The 17,641-nt window shown below is 39.3% G+C and overlaps 1 protein-coding gene across 4 annotated transcripts in view; it reads left to right on the plus strand.

Annotated features, from left to right (window-relative positions):
- Window positions 1-17,641, plus strand: part of PARD3B (par-3 family cell polarity regulator beta) — a 644,857-nt gene that overhangs the window by 305,702 nt on the left and 321,514 nt on the right. For all 4 annotated transcript variants that reach the window (XM_038422313.2, XM_043505627.1, XM_038422315.2 and 1 more), the window contains one exon: window positions 6,313-6,404. In XM_038422313.2, the coding sequence (XP_038278241.1) occupies window positions 6,313-6,404 (92 nt within the window). The remainder of the gene's footprint in view (window positions 1-6,312; window positions 6,405-17,641) is intronic.

Here is a 17,641-nt window from a genome sequence, read left to right on the forward strand (position 1 = left end):
TAGAATTAGGGACACTAAATGTGCAGCAGGACAACACACATAAGGTTTGGATTCTGAACCCTTTCCTTTCCAATATTTCTAGGGTTTTTGGATCTGATACTTGTTGTAGTAATGTAATAATAAAAGACGCTCGTTATTGTAATTCAACAAAGAGTGTTTCATTTGATTTTTACACACACACACACACACACACACACACACACACACACACACACACACACACACACACACACACACACACACAAAAAATGTTACGTTTTTCTGAGGAAATGCATTAAGATGTGGAATCATGCTATCAAAATCTTAAAAGCTGTACAACAGGTGTTTTTGAACAGTTCTCAGTTAGTGGCACATGTGTCTGTATGGTTCAACTGATTTACATTAAGGTTAAGTTAAAATATTTTAAAATTAAACAGGGTAAATTTGTATTCACCCCTTGATAGTAGATTGGGCTTGTGCTCTTTTGTCTCTTATGTGCAGTCTGTAAATTGTTGGGTCTAGTCCTAACTAAATGTAAACACCTTTACTTTCTAGCTGCTGCTAATTGGTTTGGGAATATTTATGAAAGTGTTTATTTTTAAAGCTAAAAATAGTGCTACTGTGTTTAAACTCATTCTGGCTGTCAGAAATGCTCTCCTGATCCTGAAAGTGTTGCTAAAAATGTTCACTTTTAAAATGTGGTAATTAAACCTGTCTGTGAGAGCAACAGATGATACATTTCCTGCATTTGTAAACTAAGTATCCCTTTAAGCCCACAAGTTTCCTTGCATGTTTCTGTTTGTTAGGTTGGTAAGATCTGAACTTCTGCTGAACTTTCTTGAAAGGAGGGCTGCTATTGGCCAAATAAGGAAATAAAGAGCTGTAACCTGCTGCCGCTGCTTTGTGACCTTTTACTTTTAGGATTAGGATTTTCTGGTACTGCGTTTCCTTTGTTAATAAAAGCCTGTGTCCTCAAGGGATGCAGCACTGTAAGCTTGAACTTCAAATAACTATTTTCACTTTTCACTCTTTCAATTAAAATTACGTTCCAAATCAAAATATTTCACTTTGGGCTTTGTCTGTATGTACATAAACTCCCCTAGTTGATGCATATATTCATTTGCATTCTTCAGATTGATAAAAGATAGTGTTAAGTGCACACCTTATGCTTTAGGTGCAAAGTGTTCCTCCTGCAGGGCTGCCACCTGGGGTTTTCTTCAGACATTTATACAGCACTACTCTCTCAACTCAGCATCTGATTCTGAGACTTGCTTTGGGAACCATCATCATCATGGCAAATTCCAATGGAATGTGCCCGTCTAGCAGACTGAGCAGCTCCAAGATTGATCTCTAGATAGGTTCTTATGATAGTCTGGCTGGATATTCAGTTTGTCCATCCCTGGAAATCTTATCGCACCACTGAAGCTTTTGGTGACCACCGGATCTCCAGCTATGTAGTGGCATTCTTTGGTAAAGACGCTTCAGAATTCGTTGGACTTCCATTCTAATAACATGTTCATACCAAGAAAGCTGTCTAAGCAGAACCAGTGCTGATGATGGAGGTAATTGCTGTGTTTGGCTTAGAAAATCCTCATTTCTGATCTCGTCCTGACACTTAATGTGGAGCAGTTGGCAAACACAACAAGAACTGAAAATGTCAATCCAATGCTCTTCAGACTTCGTCAGTGCCATGTTTTGCTGCTATGCAACAAAGTTGGTATAACCAACGTTCTATTGATCTGCAGCTTTGTAGCAAGCTTTGATGTGGCATCTCCACAGAGGACGCCAAAGGGCCAAAAATATGGTGGCAGCTGCTGCTATAAAGGTGTCTACATCTCTTGAGCATCCTCCAGTACTGTCTATGATGCTGCCCAAGTCCTCAACAGTTACCACTTTCCCGATGTCCTGCCTGGACGGGTTAATACTGAGCTGGTTATAACCTGGAGCTGGAGGCTGCATGATAGTGATGGTCAGGGTCTTTGTTTTATCCTGATAAATAACCAGGCCACTGTGTACTGCTTCTTGCCCAACAAAAATGACCTGTCCGTGCAGCGATTCACGAAAGCTTATGCTCTAATAAATTTGTTAGTCTCTAAGGTGCCACGGGTACTCCTTTTCTTTTTGCGAATACAGACTAACACGGCTGCTACTCTGAAAATTGGCTTATTCAAGATCTCAAAACAGAATAGTGTTCAGCTCAGCAGCATCGACAGCTGCCTCCTCAAGCTTATCCATCACCCACGCAGTGGTAATATTGAAACAAGGTGGCAGAACTCTTGTGGAGGTAGGAAACCACGCTGTGTCTCTGCCATTGACTGGAACACAAGAAGAAAGTTATGGTTACTTGTCATAACTGTAGCTCTTCAAGAGTGTTGTATCAGCATTTTCACACTGTCTGCCCATCTTCCCCTTTGCCTGTAACTACTAATCTTACCACATTCTTGGTTTACCAGAGGAATTGAGGTAGTTGGGGGTCCTTTTATAAGCTGAACTCTGAATATTTCTGAAGTTGAGCATTGCTGGGTTGGGGACACATTCCTTTCTAGTGTGACTATGCAGACACAATGCTGTTGAAGAATCACAATAAAAGGTAAGTAGCCATTTTATCATGCTAACTCTGTAATGGAACGTTTTTACACCTGTTTGCCTGGTTATATCTAACATCTTTTCAGTATTGTGTGTAATGTACAACAAATCTAAACATGGTATTTTTTGTTGAGAAGTTTCAGAGTAGTAGTGTTAGTCTGTATTTGCAAAAAGAAAAGGAGTACACATCGGATACATCTGATGAAGTGAGCTGTAGCTCACGAAAGCTTATGCTCAAATAAATTTATTAGTCTCTAAGGTGCCACAAGTACTCCTTTTCTTTTTGTTGAGAAGGAAAGAGAGAACATCTTCTAAAGGTTTCTGATGTATCTCAGTCAATGGTTTACACACACACCCTCTCTCTCTCTCTCAAGCACATGCAGGCGTGCACAATTTGAGAGCTGTATCAAAAGGAATACAAGAAATTTTCAAGCACTTGGGTTATATGTGTTTGTTCAGGACTGGCCAAGAGGATAGGTTTCAAAGTTGAGTTTATTACAAAAGGCTTGTTTTCTCCCTTCTGGTTCTAATTTGAAAGACATGTTTTTTAACAGCACTTTCTTTAAATTTCTTAAATAAACTGAAAGTAAAAAATATTTTCTCTATATTTAGATATGTGCAATTTCATGATTTTCCTTTCACCACATGATTTAGCATGTTATACTCCTTATTTGCGAAATAAAAACTGTAGTGCTTTTGTATTATGCTGTCAGTTGACTCTGAGTAAATTATGTGGTGACACAATTATTACTTCTGCTGCTGTTGAAAAATCTAAAATCAGCTCTGGAAGCATTGTAAGATTATTTATTATTGTTTATTTATTTATTATTTTTAATGGTTCTCATGTTGCCATAAGCTTATGCGCTAGCATTCTCTCATTTGGGCCAGAAGGTGATGGGCTTAAACCTAGTACAGTTCTACAGGTTAGCTGAGATATTATGTAGAATTCCCTTCTGTCCATTTCTGATGATTATCGCCCTGAAACAAGAAATTCCATGCCACTTCTCAGATTGTAAACTCAGTGTTCTGGTCCACCTTCCCTCTGTCAATAAGAGGTTTTAATATGTAAGACTATTTTTCAGCTCCTAATAATGACTGTTGTGATTGAGTGCCTTATGTCTTTGCGTCGGGAGTACAGCTCAAACAGAAGTACTGGGTTTGATGCAGAAATTACAGGGTGAAGTTCTAAGGTCTTTGTTATGCTGGAGATCAGGTGATCCAAAAGGTCCTTTATTTCTTAAAATCTAGGAATACTTCTGAGTAAAAGGCACAGTATGAGATCAAATTCTGATATTCTATTTGTGTTGCTATTGCCAGTCCTATACAAAGGCAAGAGCCTTTTCAGCACCAGTATTACCATGTTGTTATAGGGTTTGCTTTACTAGTGAGTTGCTAGATCTCATACATTCCTGTTAATTAAGTTTGTCTGCTTGTGGACCTAATTGCCGTCAAGGCTGGATTTGCTAGGAAGTAGAAGTCATCATTTGGAGATGGTGTGTCAGATTTGCATCACTTATCCTTTGTTTGAGATTGCATTGTTGATTTATGAGATAATACAGAGTAGGGAATTCTTAGAGTTTATCAGAGAATTGTCCCTTGAAGAGTGGTTCCACTATGAAAGTGACTGCAAAATATCTGCCTCCTCTATGTACTCAGTCTTATTTATTTACTTTTAATTACAAAAAATAGCTTTTGTTCTTATTAGCTGTATTAGTTTTGCTGTTCTACTTTGGAGTGAGCTGACTTCAATTCAGATTAAGAATTGCAACAATTCTGTCGATATGTTAGATTCCACTTACAGAATAGTTCGTGAACAAGTTAAAACCCAGCTTGATATACCAATTCCAAGCTTAGCTTTCAAGAAAAATCCATCATTTTTTCCCTTGTTACTTATAAACTGAACAACTTGTCATAGAAATTATCGACTCTCTCGCTCTCTCTCTCTCTCTCTGTGTATATATATATATATGTATATGTGTGTGTGTGTATATATGTGTATATATATATATAGACCCCAACAATAACAGTCTTACAAAATCATATTTCTGAGAGAAATGGAAAGTTATAACATAGTTTCTTCTTAAGCCATAAGCTCTTATTATTGAGTAATAGAATAACCAGTCCAGCTGCTATTGTTTTTAGATTTGGTATACAACCTTGCCACGCTGGTTATCTGAAGACAACTCGGTAACAGTAAGAATATACACTGAAAGAATGTGTTCCATTGGGGAAAAAAATTAACTTCAGTTTTTATCTGGTTAAGATCAAACAATGAATTGAATTCTTTGTGTGCTGACATCTGAAGATTTATATCTTCCAGCTATATTCCTGTTACAGAGCTGGCAGAAGTGACCTCTCCAAGGAAGGTCTTTGTTATGGATTTTGCTCTGTTTACATTATTGCCATAAGGGTCACAGTGAAGTACAGTACATTAAAGCGAATACATCACAAGCTGACAGTCTTATCTCTTTGGTACCTCTTTCCCTTCCCAATAAAGAAAAAAGCAAACACAAAGAAGATGAGGTTCTGGAACAGAAAGTTAAATGATAGTTTCCAAAGTGTTTTGGCGTTAATGCCAGGTCCCTGTGTGCAACATATTTTGTGTCTGGTCAAATGGCTGCGTAACGTTCTTTTCTATGGGGTTGTTGCAAAAAACTGCTTTTATCACGTAAATATTCTCCCTGCTATAGCACTATTGCAAAAGCAGATACTGAAGAGGCAAAGCTATTGGGTTTCTTCAAAGCCAGCCAGTTCATCATTGGCTGAGGAGGTGGCTCTGGATCAGAAAAAGTGAGAGTTTCAGGCCAGATCTGTACCTCTATGGAGCTCAGAAGCACCAGAAAAATTCAGCTTCAAGTACTTCTTTCTTGCAGAGTTTTGGTGATGCTTCACAACCCTTTCCCTCCAGCCATTCCCCTCATCCTCTGGCAAATAGCATTGGGGAAGCCAGAAGGCTTTTTCTGTTCCCAAGGAGCTTTTTGGGTATGCAAGCTCTAGTCTGCAGCTTCTGCACTCTCTTTAACTTGGAGAGCGCTGTGGGTATGAGTATGAGTGTGGGTATGAGTATGAGCCACATGAGTATGTTATGCCTTTGTCCGACTAATGAGGGTAGAGGAGATCTAGACTTGTGGGGCAAGATGGCCAAGTAAGCTGGGCTCCAGCAGAATCAGTTTTCCTCCTCTCTGATCCCCTTCCATTCTGACCTGGCAGGCACTGAGCATATCTGAGTCACCAATGGACCATGTAATTTGGGGAGGGAATGAGCCACTCAGGGAAGGGGAAGAAAATGAGGAATTAGGGAACAACCATGAGATAAAAGGGGAGGCTCCTCACCAAATCCCTCAGCAAGCCAAATAAGTTTGGGCAGGGGAGATTGCCACTATATAATATAGACCTAATGTACTGTATAATACATGTGGCCTTGATTACTGTACAGTATGTTAGCATTTGAGTTCTGAAAGCAAATGATGATGATGGACTTCCCAGAGTATTAAATCAGAAAGTCATTGTAAGCGCGAAGGACTGTGTTCAGTAAGGAAAACATCTCGGATACAAAGTGCTCAGAGAAACAAAGTGCCTCACATTCTATATATAGAACAGAACCTCTCATTTTCACTGCCAACTGGAATGCTGAGATACTTCTGCTTGTTCTTGTTTTCCATTTCAAGCAGAGATTCAAATATCGTACAACTATTGTTTCAAACCCATCAAAATATATTTTATTTCAAAATGTGACTCTCTCAATAGGGTGCAACACAGTTATCTTTTGAAGATGGAGAAATGGATCTCACTGGGCACACTGAACAGCTGACATCTCAGAAGGCCAAGTTCACTTTCAGGTATGGGTATTAAACCTTCTGTTTAATATTGATTCATGAATATGGTTCCCAGCATGCAGGACAAGAAGACTGACATTTTTATTTTGAGTACATGTGCTCATCATCATAGTGCCTCCCTCCTTTTTTCCTTTTCCACCCTGAAAATTCACTCCACTCTAGCTTTTACCTTGAATGATGAATGTTAGTGACTTTGACCTGTATTGTATGTTCTGACTGATTGTGGGATATGGGGGAAGGAAGGAAGAAATATGCTGCTCTTTTATATGTTTGTGTTTTGCTTTTTTAATCAATTTCACAAGCAGCTCCTCTGATCCATAATGTCCCACAAAAAGTAAATAATTTTCTTGGTTAAAATGTCATCTCTGTTTTTATTATTAAGGTTATTTCTTCAGTTGCTTTTTAGACTTTTATTATATTTGTAGATACACTTTTATAACCGGTAAAATGCTATATCTAGATCATCCATTGTGCAGGATAGGCAAATTTGCATAGGCACCTTTTGTGAGACCTGTTCTTCTAGGACAACAGATGAGTAACTCCTCTTTCCTTTACTTATACTAGGCAGGAGATAGCTGGTGCAGAAGTCTAACATGGTTGTTGTGATCTAAGTTGTCTGTTAGTTTTTCTGACTGCTTGGGAAAGACTGCTGAAAGGGTAAACTTCGGCCAAATTTTGAGTGAAATAAAGATTAACAATTTGGGTTGGAAACCATGCAAGATTTGGTATGAAACTTGGGGAAACTAGGTGTTGTTTCGCTTTGAGTTTTTGGGTTTCTTCCAATCTGAAATTCTAAGCAAAACTCGGAACAAAAACTAACAAAACAAAAAATAACCTTTGTGTAAACCCACTGAACCAAAGTCATCAAGTTTCAAGGTGGATCAGATCATCCACTGGTATAGTTGATGGCAGGCTGAATTTCATTAAGGACTTAGCCTAGTGAGTTCAGAGCAAAATGATTCCATGCTAGTGTTCACTTGTCTGTATGCCAAGTTAAATCTTAATCTTGAGAAGTTATTCATATGAATCACACTACTGTGAAGTCACTTTTTTAGAATGTGAAATAATCTGGTGTCCATTAATATGCTTTGTTGTAGAAAACTAGTTATGATAGTACATTTCCTAACTGTGAACTAAAAGGTGTACTTTGGAAAACTAAACATGACTGCTAAGATATCATCAAACTAACAACTCAATTTTGGTGAAGGCAAATAATCCTTTACTATAATTTTGCATTTTCTAGTCAGTTGTCAAAACTGTATGAACTAAAAGCTCTGAGCACTATGTGTAAAACTCCATCCCCAAAAACATTTTTGCTTTCATTTTGTTATTCTCTCTTTTGCTCACTCCACTCCGTGCCATCTCATTCATCTTTGCCTTCCTTCAGTCTGCTCCTATGCTTGGAATCACCTACTATTTCTGTGTACTAAGCACCTTCCATTTTCTATATACCTCCTTAAAATGCCTCCTTAAAATCTACTTCTTTCATGTAAGCTTATTACACTGATTCACTCTGAAATTGTCTCCAACTTCTTGTGACTAAATTGTTGTCCTGTGTTTCACACTTTAGCAGAGTTGGATAATAAGTTATTAGAAGCAGTAAACTTGTTTTTCTCCACGTTTGTTTTGTACGTTTTCTGTACCATCTTATGGTGCTCTATATCTAAATAAAGATTTCCCCATTCCTATCCTTCTTACAGAGAAGATGTATATTCATCTAAATATCCACAGGGATATTTAACCACTGTTTCACACTCTTTTTAGGACCCCTCTGGCCATATGACAGCCTGTTCATGGAATACTTTTTCCTCCTTATTGAGTAGTCTTTGTTTTGAAATCTGTTTTCTAATCACAGTATTGCCAACTTCTGTGTTTTTTATCATGTCTAGCAATTTTGGGGTATTGTTTAACCTATCTCATGAAAACGTGATTAAAGGCTGCCAATTCACAAATTTTCCCTTATTCAGAATGGCCACCATCTTCTATGACTGTCAATGGGGCTGAAGCTAGTAAGATAGCCACAAATCTCTCATGATTTCTGAGCTCTTGAAATTTGCCTTACTGTAATCAGCATTGTCATGAGGATTTCTTATCTAATTTATCTGTCATGCTTATATGGTCCCCATCATTCTAGTACCTGAGCCCGTTGCAATGTTTAATGTGGTGTTCTTACAACTCCCATGTGAAGTAGGGAAGCACTATTATCCCTATTTTAAAGGTGGGGAACTGAGACAGATCACGTGGTAAGGACTTGCCCAGATCACATAGGAAGTCTGTTGCCTGGCAGGGAATTGAACCCAGGTCTCACAAGCCCCAGGCTACCAGATCATCTTTCCTTTTAGGGCACATCTCCAATTTCTTTTTCCCTATCAATACAGATGCTTCTTTGTTTGTTTGTTTCTTTCTCCTCCTTTATCTGTCTTTGTCATTTCACATTGTGTCTGGCTTTCTCCTCTTTTAAGGAACGTTGGGGAAGGCCTTGGTCTTCAACCCATCTGTCTGATTTGGTTTGTTTGTTTAGCCACCCTCTTTGGGGCCCTGGTCATCACCTGAATGGTATGGCAATTTCCAGTTTCTTTTTAAATCCTTTCTGACATCAGTCTATTTGTAGAATGGTAACGTTGTTGTGAAGCGGTATCAGTTTTTTTTCCAGCTTGCTATGCACCTGCCAGGTCTCCAAGCTATATGCTTGCTGTTTAGCGTTCATCAGATATGTATTGAACGTAGTCAGCTTAGTTGCCAATGTTTTTTATAAAATTTAGTGAAAGGCTGCTACAGCTTGTTTCACCTGCTGTAATTGTTATGCATTGCCAAATCTGTGCATTCATTTGTTTCTTTAATGTCTCTTGATCCCATTAATTTGTAATTGGGATTAATCAGGCCCTGCTCACGATATACTCATGATTGTTGTTGTCATAGAATCTATATGTCATTGAATCTCAGGGTTGGAAGGGACCTCAGGAGGTCATCTAGTCCAACCCCCTGCTCAAAGCAGGACCAACTCCCAATTTTTGCCCCACATCCCTAAATGGCCCCCTCAGGGATTGAACTCACAACCTTGGGTTTAGCAGGCCACTGCTCAAACCACTGAGATATCCCTCCCCCCACCTTATGCTTGTACCCAGTGTGTTTTTGATAATGTCACTTCTTCCCTGATTCATATTGTTCTTGTTAGTTGACAACATGTTGTTTATCAAGATAACCAAGACCTTGCCTCTACTCAGGATTCTTCATAATTGTGTGCATCTCCATCTATCAATCACTTGTCTTTTTGTATTATTGAGGTGCTTCCCAAGTAAATTAGACTTACAAGGTGAGGTCTCTAGTTCATGGAGTCTCCTCCACTTCTCTTTCCCCCAGTAAAAGAGGCTATATTGTTTGTTTGCATTTAATCTCGGTATCCTGTACCTCATTCTGGTTGGGGTGTGAAGACTTTCACACATAGCAGGGTCTTATAGCATGCCCATAAACTGGTCAAACTCTGAACTAGTCTGATTTTGTCTGGAAGCTTATTTCACAGCCATTGAATGAGAATAGTTGATCTCCAGTTCTTATACGATTCATCTTGAGTTTTGTAAACTCTCTCTGGCAGTTCATGGATGGAAAGATGCGATAGGAGATGTAGTTGGGTCTTGATCCACTGAGGACTTTGAACATTGAAATCAAAGCTTGAACAGGCAGGGGAAGTAGATTAGGAGCCAATGGAGGGGCCAGAACAAAGGGATGATCTGTTTGTAACAAACCCTGTCTGTGTTGCTTCTACTTGCAGTCACACATACAGTGAGCTACCATATTCAGTCTGGGACTGTCGAATTCAAGGATCATGGTGGCCAGATTTGAAAGCAGGGAGTAGGAAATGGATCCTAATCAGATAAAAAGCTGCAGTAAATTAATCTTCTGGCAGAAAATACCTTGTTCGTGCATATCACAATTTTAAACTTGTTTAAATGCAAGAGATTTAATGCATTTAAAAACAATACTTTCCCCCTTTCCCAAAATATTAAAATGAAGAGTCTCAAACTCTTCTCCCCATAGTTTGGAAATATGTACTGGGGTAATTTCTTGCATTTTAGAGGATTTAAAGTAAATTCAAGACAAAGATTTAATTCTGAAAAAACAAAGGTGCCCTGCAATTTCTGTGGAATTCAGCCAGCTGTGGGTTATAATCTATTAAAAACTCCGAGCAAAATTTCAGTTCTTAAATTTCAAGGGCTTTCCTTCTTTACCTTAGTAAAGAAGGGGAAGACTACCTGAAAAAAATTAAGTCTTTGCTCTCTAAACAACTGACTTCTAAAGAAAATAGTGAGAAGACTACTGAAGATAAACTATCCACCTCAAATTGACTGGCTGAATATATTAAAAATATTAGCAATATTTGTAATAACAGTTCTTGCAGAAATTAGCAAAATAGTTTTCTTTTATTAAGTTTCAGATTAGATCATTTTACTATGCTATTTCTGGAACAATTATTTTCCTGTATATGCAAGTATTATTTCTTTTTATGTTTTGCTGTCTTCTCTTTTTTTCTCTTTAATTGTCTAAATGTATCTCATGTTTTTCTTGAGGACTTTCTAAATGTTCAAGACTCTAAATTGTTACTGTCAGATGAGAATGATGTATCTTGAAATAACATGTTCAAAACAAACTCCACAAACAGTTGCAAAAGCCACCAGAACCCAAACCTTGTTGAATGCTGTTCACCATATTCGCAAACTGTTTTTTTTCCAACTATGGCAAAATTGTTTGTGATTTTGAGTCATGTAAATGTAAAAATAAATAAATAAAAATCTTTATGCATATGTTATGATTGAAATTTTATGACTTTGTAACTCAATCAGGTTAAAAGCTTCAGACAACTTGTTTTATACTCTTCATTGAGATAGGAATGCATCCGATGAAGTGAGCTGTAGCTCACGAAAGCTTATGCTCAAATTTGTTAGTCTCTAAGGTGCCACAAGTACTCCTTTTCTTTTTTGCGAATACAGACTAACACGGCTGCTACTCTGAAACCTGTTGTTATGCAAGGCATTGAGGTAGGAAAAACTATTCCATTTGAGGAAAAGCAGTTCATTTACTGAAAGCTATGAACATTTATATGGCATTTCATGAAAATAGAAATAGAAGGTGCTGAGCACTATCAGGTGGTGCTAAGAACCATATAGGATGAGGCATTATCTGCCTAGACTGTCCAAGCACTTTCCCTGTAAAGGTGCTTTGATACCCTGTTGACCTTATCCTGTAGGGTTCTGAAACTTGTGAGAATTGAAAGTTTTCGGCATCTTGCAGGAGGAGAACCTATGTTCTGTCACTGACACTCACTAGGTTTTCTATTTGTTTGGGTGGCAGTGGGGTGTTTGGGTTTTTTTTAACATACAGTAATAAGGGTAGAGTTTGTTACAATTCACTGTAGGTCTATTTTTTTTTTTGCAATTTTTGAAGGTGTCATTTTTTTTTTGGATCTGGTACCAGGGGAAGAAGGGGGTGTTTTGTTTGTATACAAGGTGGGGAAAATAATGGTCAAAGGGGAAGGAACAAATTGCATCGTTCAGTAATAAATGCTCAAATAAACATGTATAAAATAAAAGAAACACTTATTAAAATCAAATCCATATTTTTCTACTTAGAATGCAGATCACAATATTATGGATTGTTATACAAGAACAATAATACATTTGTGCAGAAGAAATATGGTATTTCTCCTCACTACCATTCCTCTTTCCTGACTGGATCTACTTGAGTGAAGCAGTTTATAGCTAACAATAGGATCTCTGGACTCTACAGTAGTTCAGTAGGAATTTATCGCCAGCCCTGAAATTCCACCCGCTTGGCACACCATGTGGAAACAGAAGTGGTGTTTTTGCAGACCTTATTTAAAAAAGTTTTTCCACAGTAAAAATAACCCTGTTAACAAAAAATAAGCCTAATCTATTTGAAAGTAGATATTTAGTTTATTAACATTGGATTACTTGGAATTCGGAGAATATTTCATATATGGATAATTCATTAAGTGTTTAATTACATTTGTTCTCTCTGGCCTTCCATTTCTTTTCAGCAGAGGCGAGGGTCACAGTTCCTTGACCCACTTGATTTAAACGCAGTGAATATATAAATAAAGCATATCTGTAGCACCTTCCTTCTCCTCCTGTGTTCACTTTGCTTATGTTCTTCTTTGTCTTGCTGTATCCTCACAGCCTGGAAAGCAGAGCTGGAGCATGTTGTTAAAACCTGGTGCCTTCAAGCTGTATGATATATTTCTGCATTTTGAGGTAGTTGATCTAATGTGAATTAAGCAAAAAACAGGTTTTTAGTGGACAGATTCTTGATTTTGGTGCTCAGTATTTTGAGTGTCTCCTAGATAAATACATTTAAGTTACATAAATGAGGTGGGGAAGGTGAGTGTTCTTTTTAAAACTGATTTTGGAGGTTTCTTAAATTCTTTCACATTTAATCTATTTATTTTTTCTTTTTTTGGTGGCAATTAATTTGTAGGGTGGGGTGACTGGAGCACTTCTCCCCTCTTGTAGGGGAGAGTCTGTGGTCCTTTCTCTGGCTGCAACTCCTACACCATTCTGTGAATGTTCAGCTGCCTTCTTCATCTCATGACAATGTATTCTCCACTACCTTTTACTGTTGTTAAGATCTTTCCCTTTACCTTCCACAGCACTCATCCCACCTAGCATCGCCATCTACAGTCTCTCCTTTTGGGTCCTACATCATTTTGGTTTGATTTTGACCATCTTTGCTTTAAAAAAAAATCAATTTGTCTTTTGACTGAGTCTAGTTGGAACCTCTACTAGAAGCAGATGCTGACATCCTGGGGGCAGTTTACTCTCTCACCCAGTGAGTCTCAGCTGGCAGCTTTTAAAAATTCCAGGATTGGTGTAGAACTTGAATTAGCATATAAAAATACATTAGTATAATATGTAAATAAAATATTGGGTCAGAATCATGTACATTCCCTATATGGATAAAATATTTATGCTTCCTCTGAAATTCTCATTAGTAATTGGGCACAGAGCATTTTTTTTTTTTTTTTTTTTTGCCCCTGAAAAAGCACAACCCTGTGCACGCCAAACAAACAGCACAGCCTGTGTTTGTGGATGCTTTACCTTGTGGATGTTTTCCTTTATGGAATGCTCACAGCAGCTGATATGGCTGGATATGCCTGTGTAATGCAAACAAGGGATGAAAAGCACAGTTCAGTAACTACATTTAACCTCCCTGCCTTTAGGAGTAAACATTTCCTTTGCTTCTCATTTATCTATGGTCACTGTAGACCCCACAGGGTATGCTCAGGATTGCAACTCGGAATTCCTACTTGTTCTGGAGCATTCCATTCCAGGGGCAGCAATTTCATAATCTGCATTTTTTTCCTCTTACAAGTTTTCATGGAATTTAGTTATCAGCCCAAGAAATGCTGCCTCACCAAGTTCGGCCTGTGCTAAGGATTACTTGGCACACAGCCTGGACAAGGCTGTAACAGTACTCAAGCCGAAGGAATAAGTAAATAGCATGGTGGATATATGACTCTTACCTTATTTATTCAGATTGTTGCTGCTTGTTGGGTTACACGCAATCTCACATACGGTTGAATGAGAGAGGTTTTCTCCTGTCCTCAGTCTGGAGGGGAGCTTCTTCCAGCTGAGATTGGGGAAACTTGCCCAGCATGTCCTGAGGCAAACAGTTCAATATGGGTCCAATCCGTCATACTCCCCAGGAGAAATGGAATTCTATCACGGCATAGGTCTTCACATTAACTTTATGAAAGTCAAAAAGAACAGGCTTCGTTAGTTGTCTCCGAACAAATCCCATACAGCATTCCAGATGAGTTCTCTGTGTTCTTCTGAAAAGTTTGTGTAGAATGCCTTAGCTTAACACATCAGATTAATTTTCCCATTTTAAATTTCACAAAACATTAATTCCTAATATAGTATTTTTGGGGGTATAGTATTTTTCAGGTATCTGGCTACAAAGGCACTGAAGGTGCACAGCAACTCTGAAGATCAGGCTATGAACTTAGGCACCTAACATTAGGCCTTAACTTTGAAAATTTTGCCCTCAGTGTTTCAAATGAACTATTGGGCATGCATGCTACTACATTTTTTTTTTTAAACAATACTCATCAGCATTTTTAACAATATGCCTGGAAGCCCATCCATGTGATAGACTGTAAAGGATCTGGCAGAGATCAATAAATATAGATCAATGAAGAATTTAAATAGTAAATGATAATAGCACCTTTGGTCCATGGTATGTCAGACTGTGGTATCAGGCAGATAGTCTCTTTTTAATATAGACCACAGTAGTAGATTTAGCACATTAGACTTAGAGACACACAAGCACATACTTAAATTATCCTAAATATGATTTTAATAGTGAGGGGCGAACCTTGAAAGGCTGGCAACTTTGATTCAAATAAACATCTAAAAAAGTGCTTGTTTATTTTGCATCATATGAGAATTTCTGTCCTTTTTTGTGTAGAAATTATTTTGAAAGTCTGATAAGGCCGGTAATAGGCCTAACTGGTGCTATGGAACCTAGAAAGGCAACACACAGATGCGTGTTCCATGCATCATTTGTGTAGGGACTAAATGCTCCAAAGTCCCCATTTGTAGCTGGAAGGCAGACTCCATGTCTTGCTGTTCTGATTTACTGGGCCAGACGTCCTCTTTCAATTACAAATATATTAAAATGCCCAAGATATGTAGGATGGGTTTAAAACATGGTTAAGGCAAAACAATCAAAAATCACAAACGTTTTGTGAGGGTGTGTTCCCCGTGGCTCCACTGAGATGGAAGTGCTTGCTTAACCGTTTTCCGAGCCTTCACCCTTCTGTATACACTGGGTGGCGCAGAGTCTATAAAGAGCCTCTCCTATGGGTCCCACTCCTGGGTTCTTGTTTTGTGGGAAAACTTTTTCTCTCTGAATTTTTAAACGTCAGCTGTCAAGAAGTTATAAAGCCTGTGAGCACATTGTCAGCAGAGCTTGTAATTGCTGTGAGCCCCACAGTCTACTATATGTAACTGTGCCTGTGGAATTCATTAATTTCTGAGGCCTGAAATTTGGGGCTCATTCATATGATCATAAGCTCCAAAAGCTATTTCAGCAAAATTTCTAACTATTGCTTTCTACCTTCCCTCAGGTTATTCACCAAGTGATATGACATAATCTGCAGGGGCAGAGATACACCTATTTCATCTTTTTTTTCCCTACTCAGTATCAGCTTGTGTACTGCTTGTTGACAAAACTGTGATCCCTTTTCAATCAAGGGCCTGAATGTGAAGGCTGTAAGCACCCGTCTTCAAAGTACCCGAAGATCCCTTCTATCCCATGTGGGCTGACTGGACGTGTGGAAGAGTAAACTGTTGTAATTCATATACTCTAAGGCAGTGGTTTTCAAACCTTTTTTCTGGGGACCCTGTTGAAGAAATTTGTTGATGCCCACAACCCAACAGAGCTGGAGATGAGGGGTTTGGGGTATGGGAGAGGCTCAGGGCTGGGGCAGAGGGTTGGGGTGAGGGCTGCAGGGTGGGACTGGATTGAGGGGTTCAGGGTGTGGGGGGGCTCTGGGCTGCGGATGCAGGCTCTGGGGTGGGGCTGGGATGAGGGTTTGGGATGCAGGAGAGGTTCTGGATTGGGGGGGCTCAGTCCTGGGGTAGGGGGTTAGGGTGCAGGAGGGGGTCAGGGCTCTGGGATGGGGGTGCAGGCCCTGGGTAGGGCAAGGGATGAGGGGTTTGGTGACAGGAAGGGGTTCCAGGTTTGGGGGGTGGGGCTCAGGGCTGGGACAGGGTATTGGAGTGTGGGATTGGGGTGCAGTGGGGTGGCTCCCGGTCAGCGGCGCAGCGGGGTGCAGAGCCAGGCTTCCTGCCTGTCCTGACACAATAGACTGCGCTGTGCCCCGGAAACGGCCAGCAACAGGGCTGTCTCCTAGGCAGAGATGTGTAAGTGGTTTTGCGTGACTCTTGCCCACAGGCACTGCCCCTTCTCCCCCCTCCCTCCCCACAGCTCCCATTGGCCGGTGCTCGGGGCAGGGGCAGCACGTGGAGCCCTGTGACCCCTTTGTCTAGAAGCCTGACCCACTGCTGGCCGCTTCCGGGGTGCAGCGCAGTATCAGAACAGGTAGACACTAGCCTGCATTAGTTGGGTAGCACTGCCCATGGGACTTGTAATGTCCCAGTCGGCGGTGCTGACCAGAGCAAGGCGACCCAGTGCCTTACATGCTGCGACCCAGTACTGGGTCGCAACCCATGGTTTAAAAAACACTGCTCTAAGGGACAGACTAAAGTGACAGCTAGCTACTCCAGACTGTGCGTACAGGATGCACACTTATATAGGGAAGAAGTTAGAAGTTTAACTACAAATTTCTTGAGTGTCTGCTTTTCAGGATTTTTAAACCTATAAAGAACTATTTTCTGTTCTTGCACTGTGGCGTTGTCATAGGTTGAATGAAAAGTAGAACTTGGTACTAATAGTCTATTGATGTTGTTCTAAACGGTAATATCTTCTCATCTTTAACTTTCTCTTAACCAAACTCTATATATGGGAGTAAAAATTGATTTAGATAAAGACTAGTGATCATTTTTTGGTTTAAAAAAGGTTTAAAGTATTTTTTCCTAGTGCATATATGAAATGTGCTCTTCCTGGTTTAGGCCTCAATAGTGCAAATACTCAGCACATACATAACGGTTGAGCACGTGCTTAAGTGTTTGCGGAATGGTGACATTAATATATTAATTGTCTATCTCCTGTTTTAAAAACCTTGTATTTCTATTAATTTGTTTTTATGTTTGACTTAAAAAACTTGTATGTTTTCATTGGCCTTGAGCCTAAGTTTTTAAAGGTAAATATATTAATTTAAGGTGACGGAGAACCTATTTGTCATGATTACCCTCACAATGTTCCTCTATAATACATAGAAGGAACAGGAAGACCTCACCTAGCCCACAGAACTTAAACAAAATAGGAGTTACTTGGAGAAAGCTTTCAGAGTAGCAGCCATAGTCTGTATTCGCTTTTTTCCACCAAATGCATCCGATAAAGTGAGCTGTAGCTCACGAAAGCTTATGCTCTAATAAATTTGTTAGTCTCTAAGGTGCCACAAGTACTCCTTTTTCTTTTTGGAGAAAGCTGTAATTCTTGCTGAATTTCCCTCTACAAATCAAACACCAAAGTCACTTCTTGTAGTTGTCTTTTTTGGATCTGTATGAATCAGCAGCTTAATTTATTGGTATTCTTTGGTT

The sequence above is a fragment of the Dermochelys coriacea genome, chromosome 11, assembly GCF_009764565.3.
Source record: "Dermochelys coriacea isolate rDerCor1 chromosome 11, rDerCor1.pri.v4, whole genome shotgun sequence".
NCBI classification, from domain to species: Eukaryota; Metazoa; Chordata; order Testudines; family Dermochelyidae; genus Dermochelys; species Dermochelys coriacea.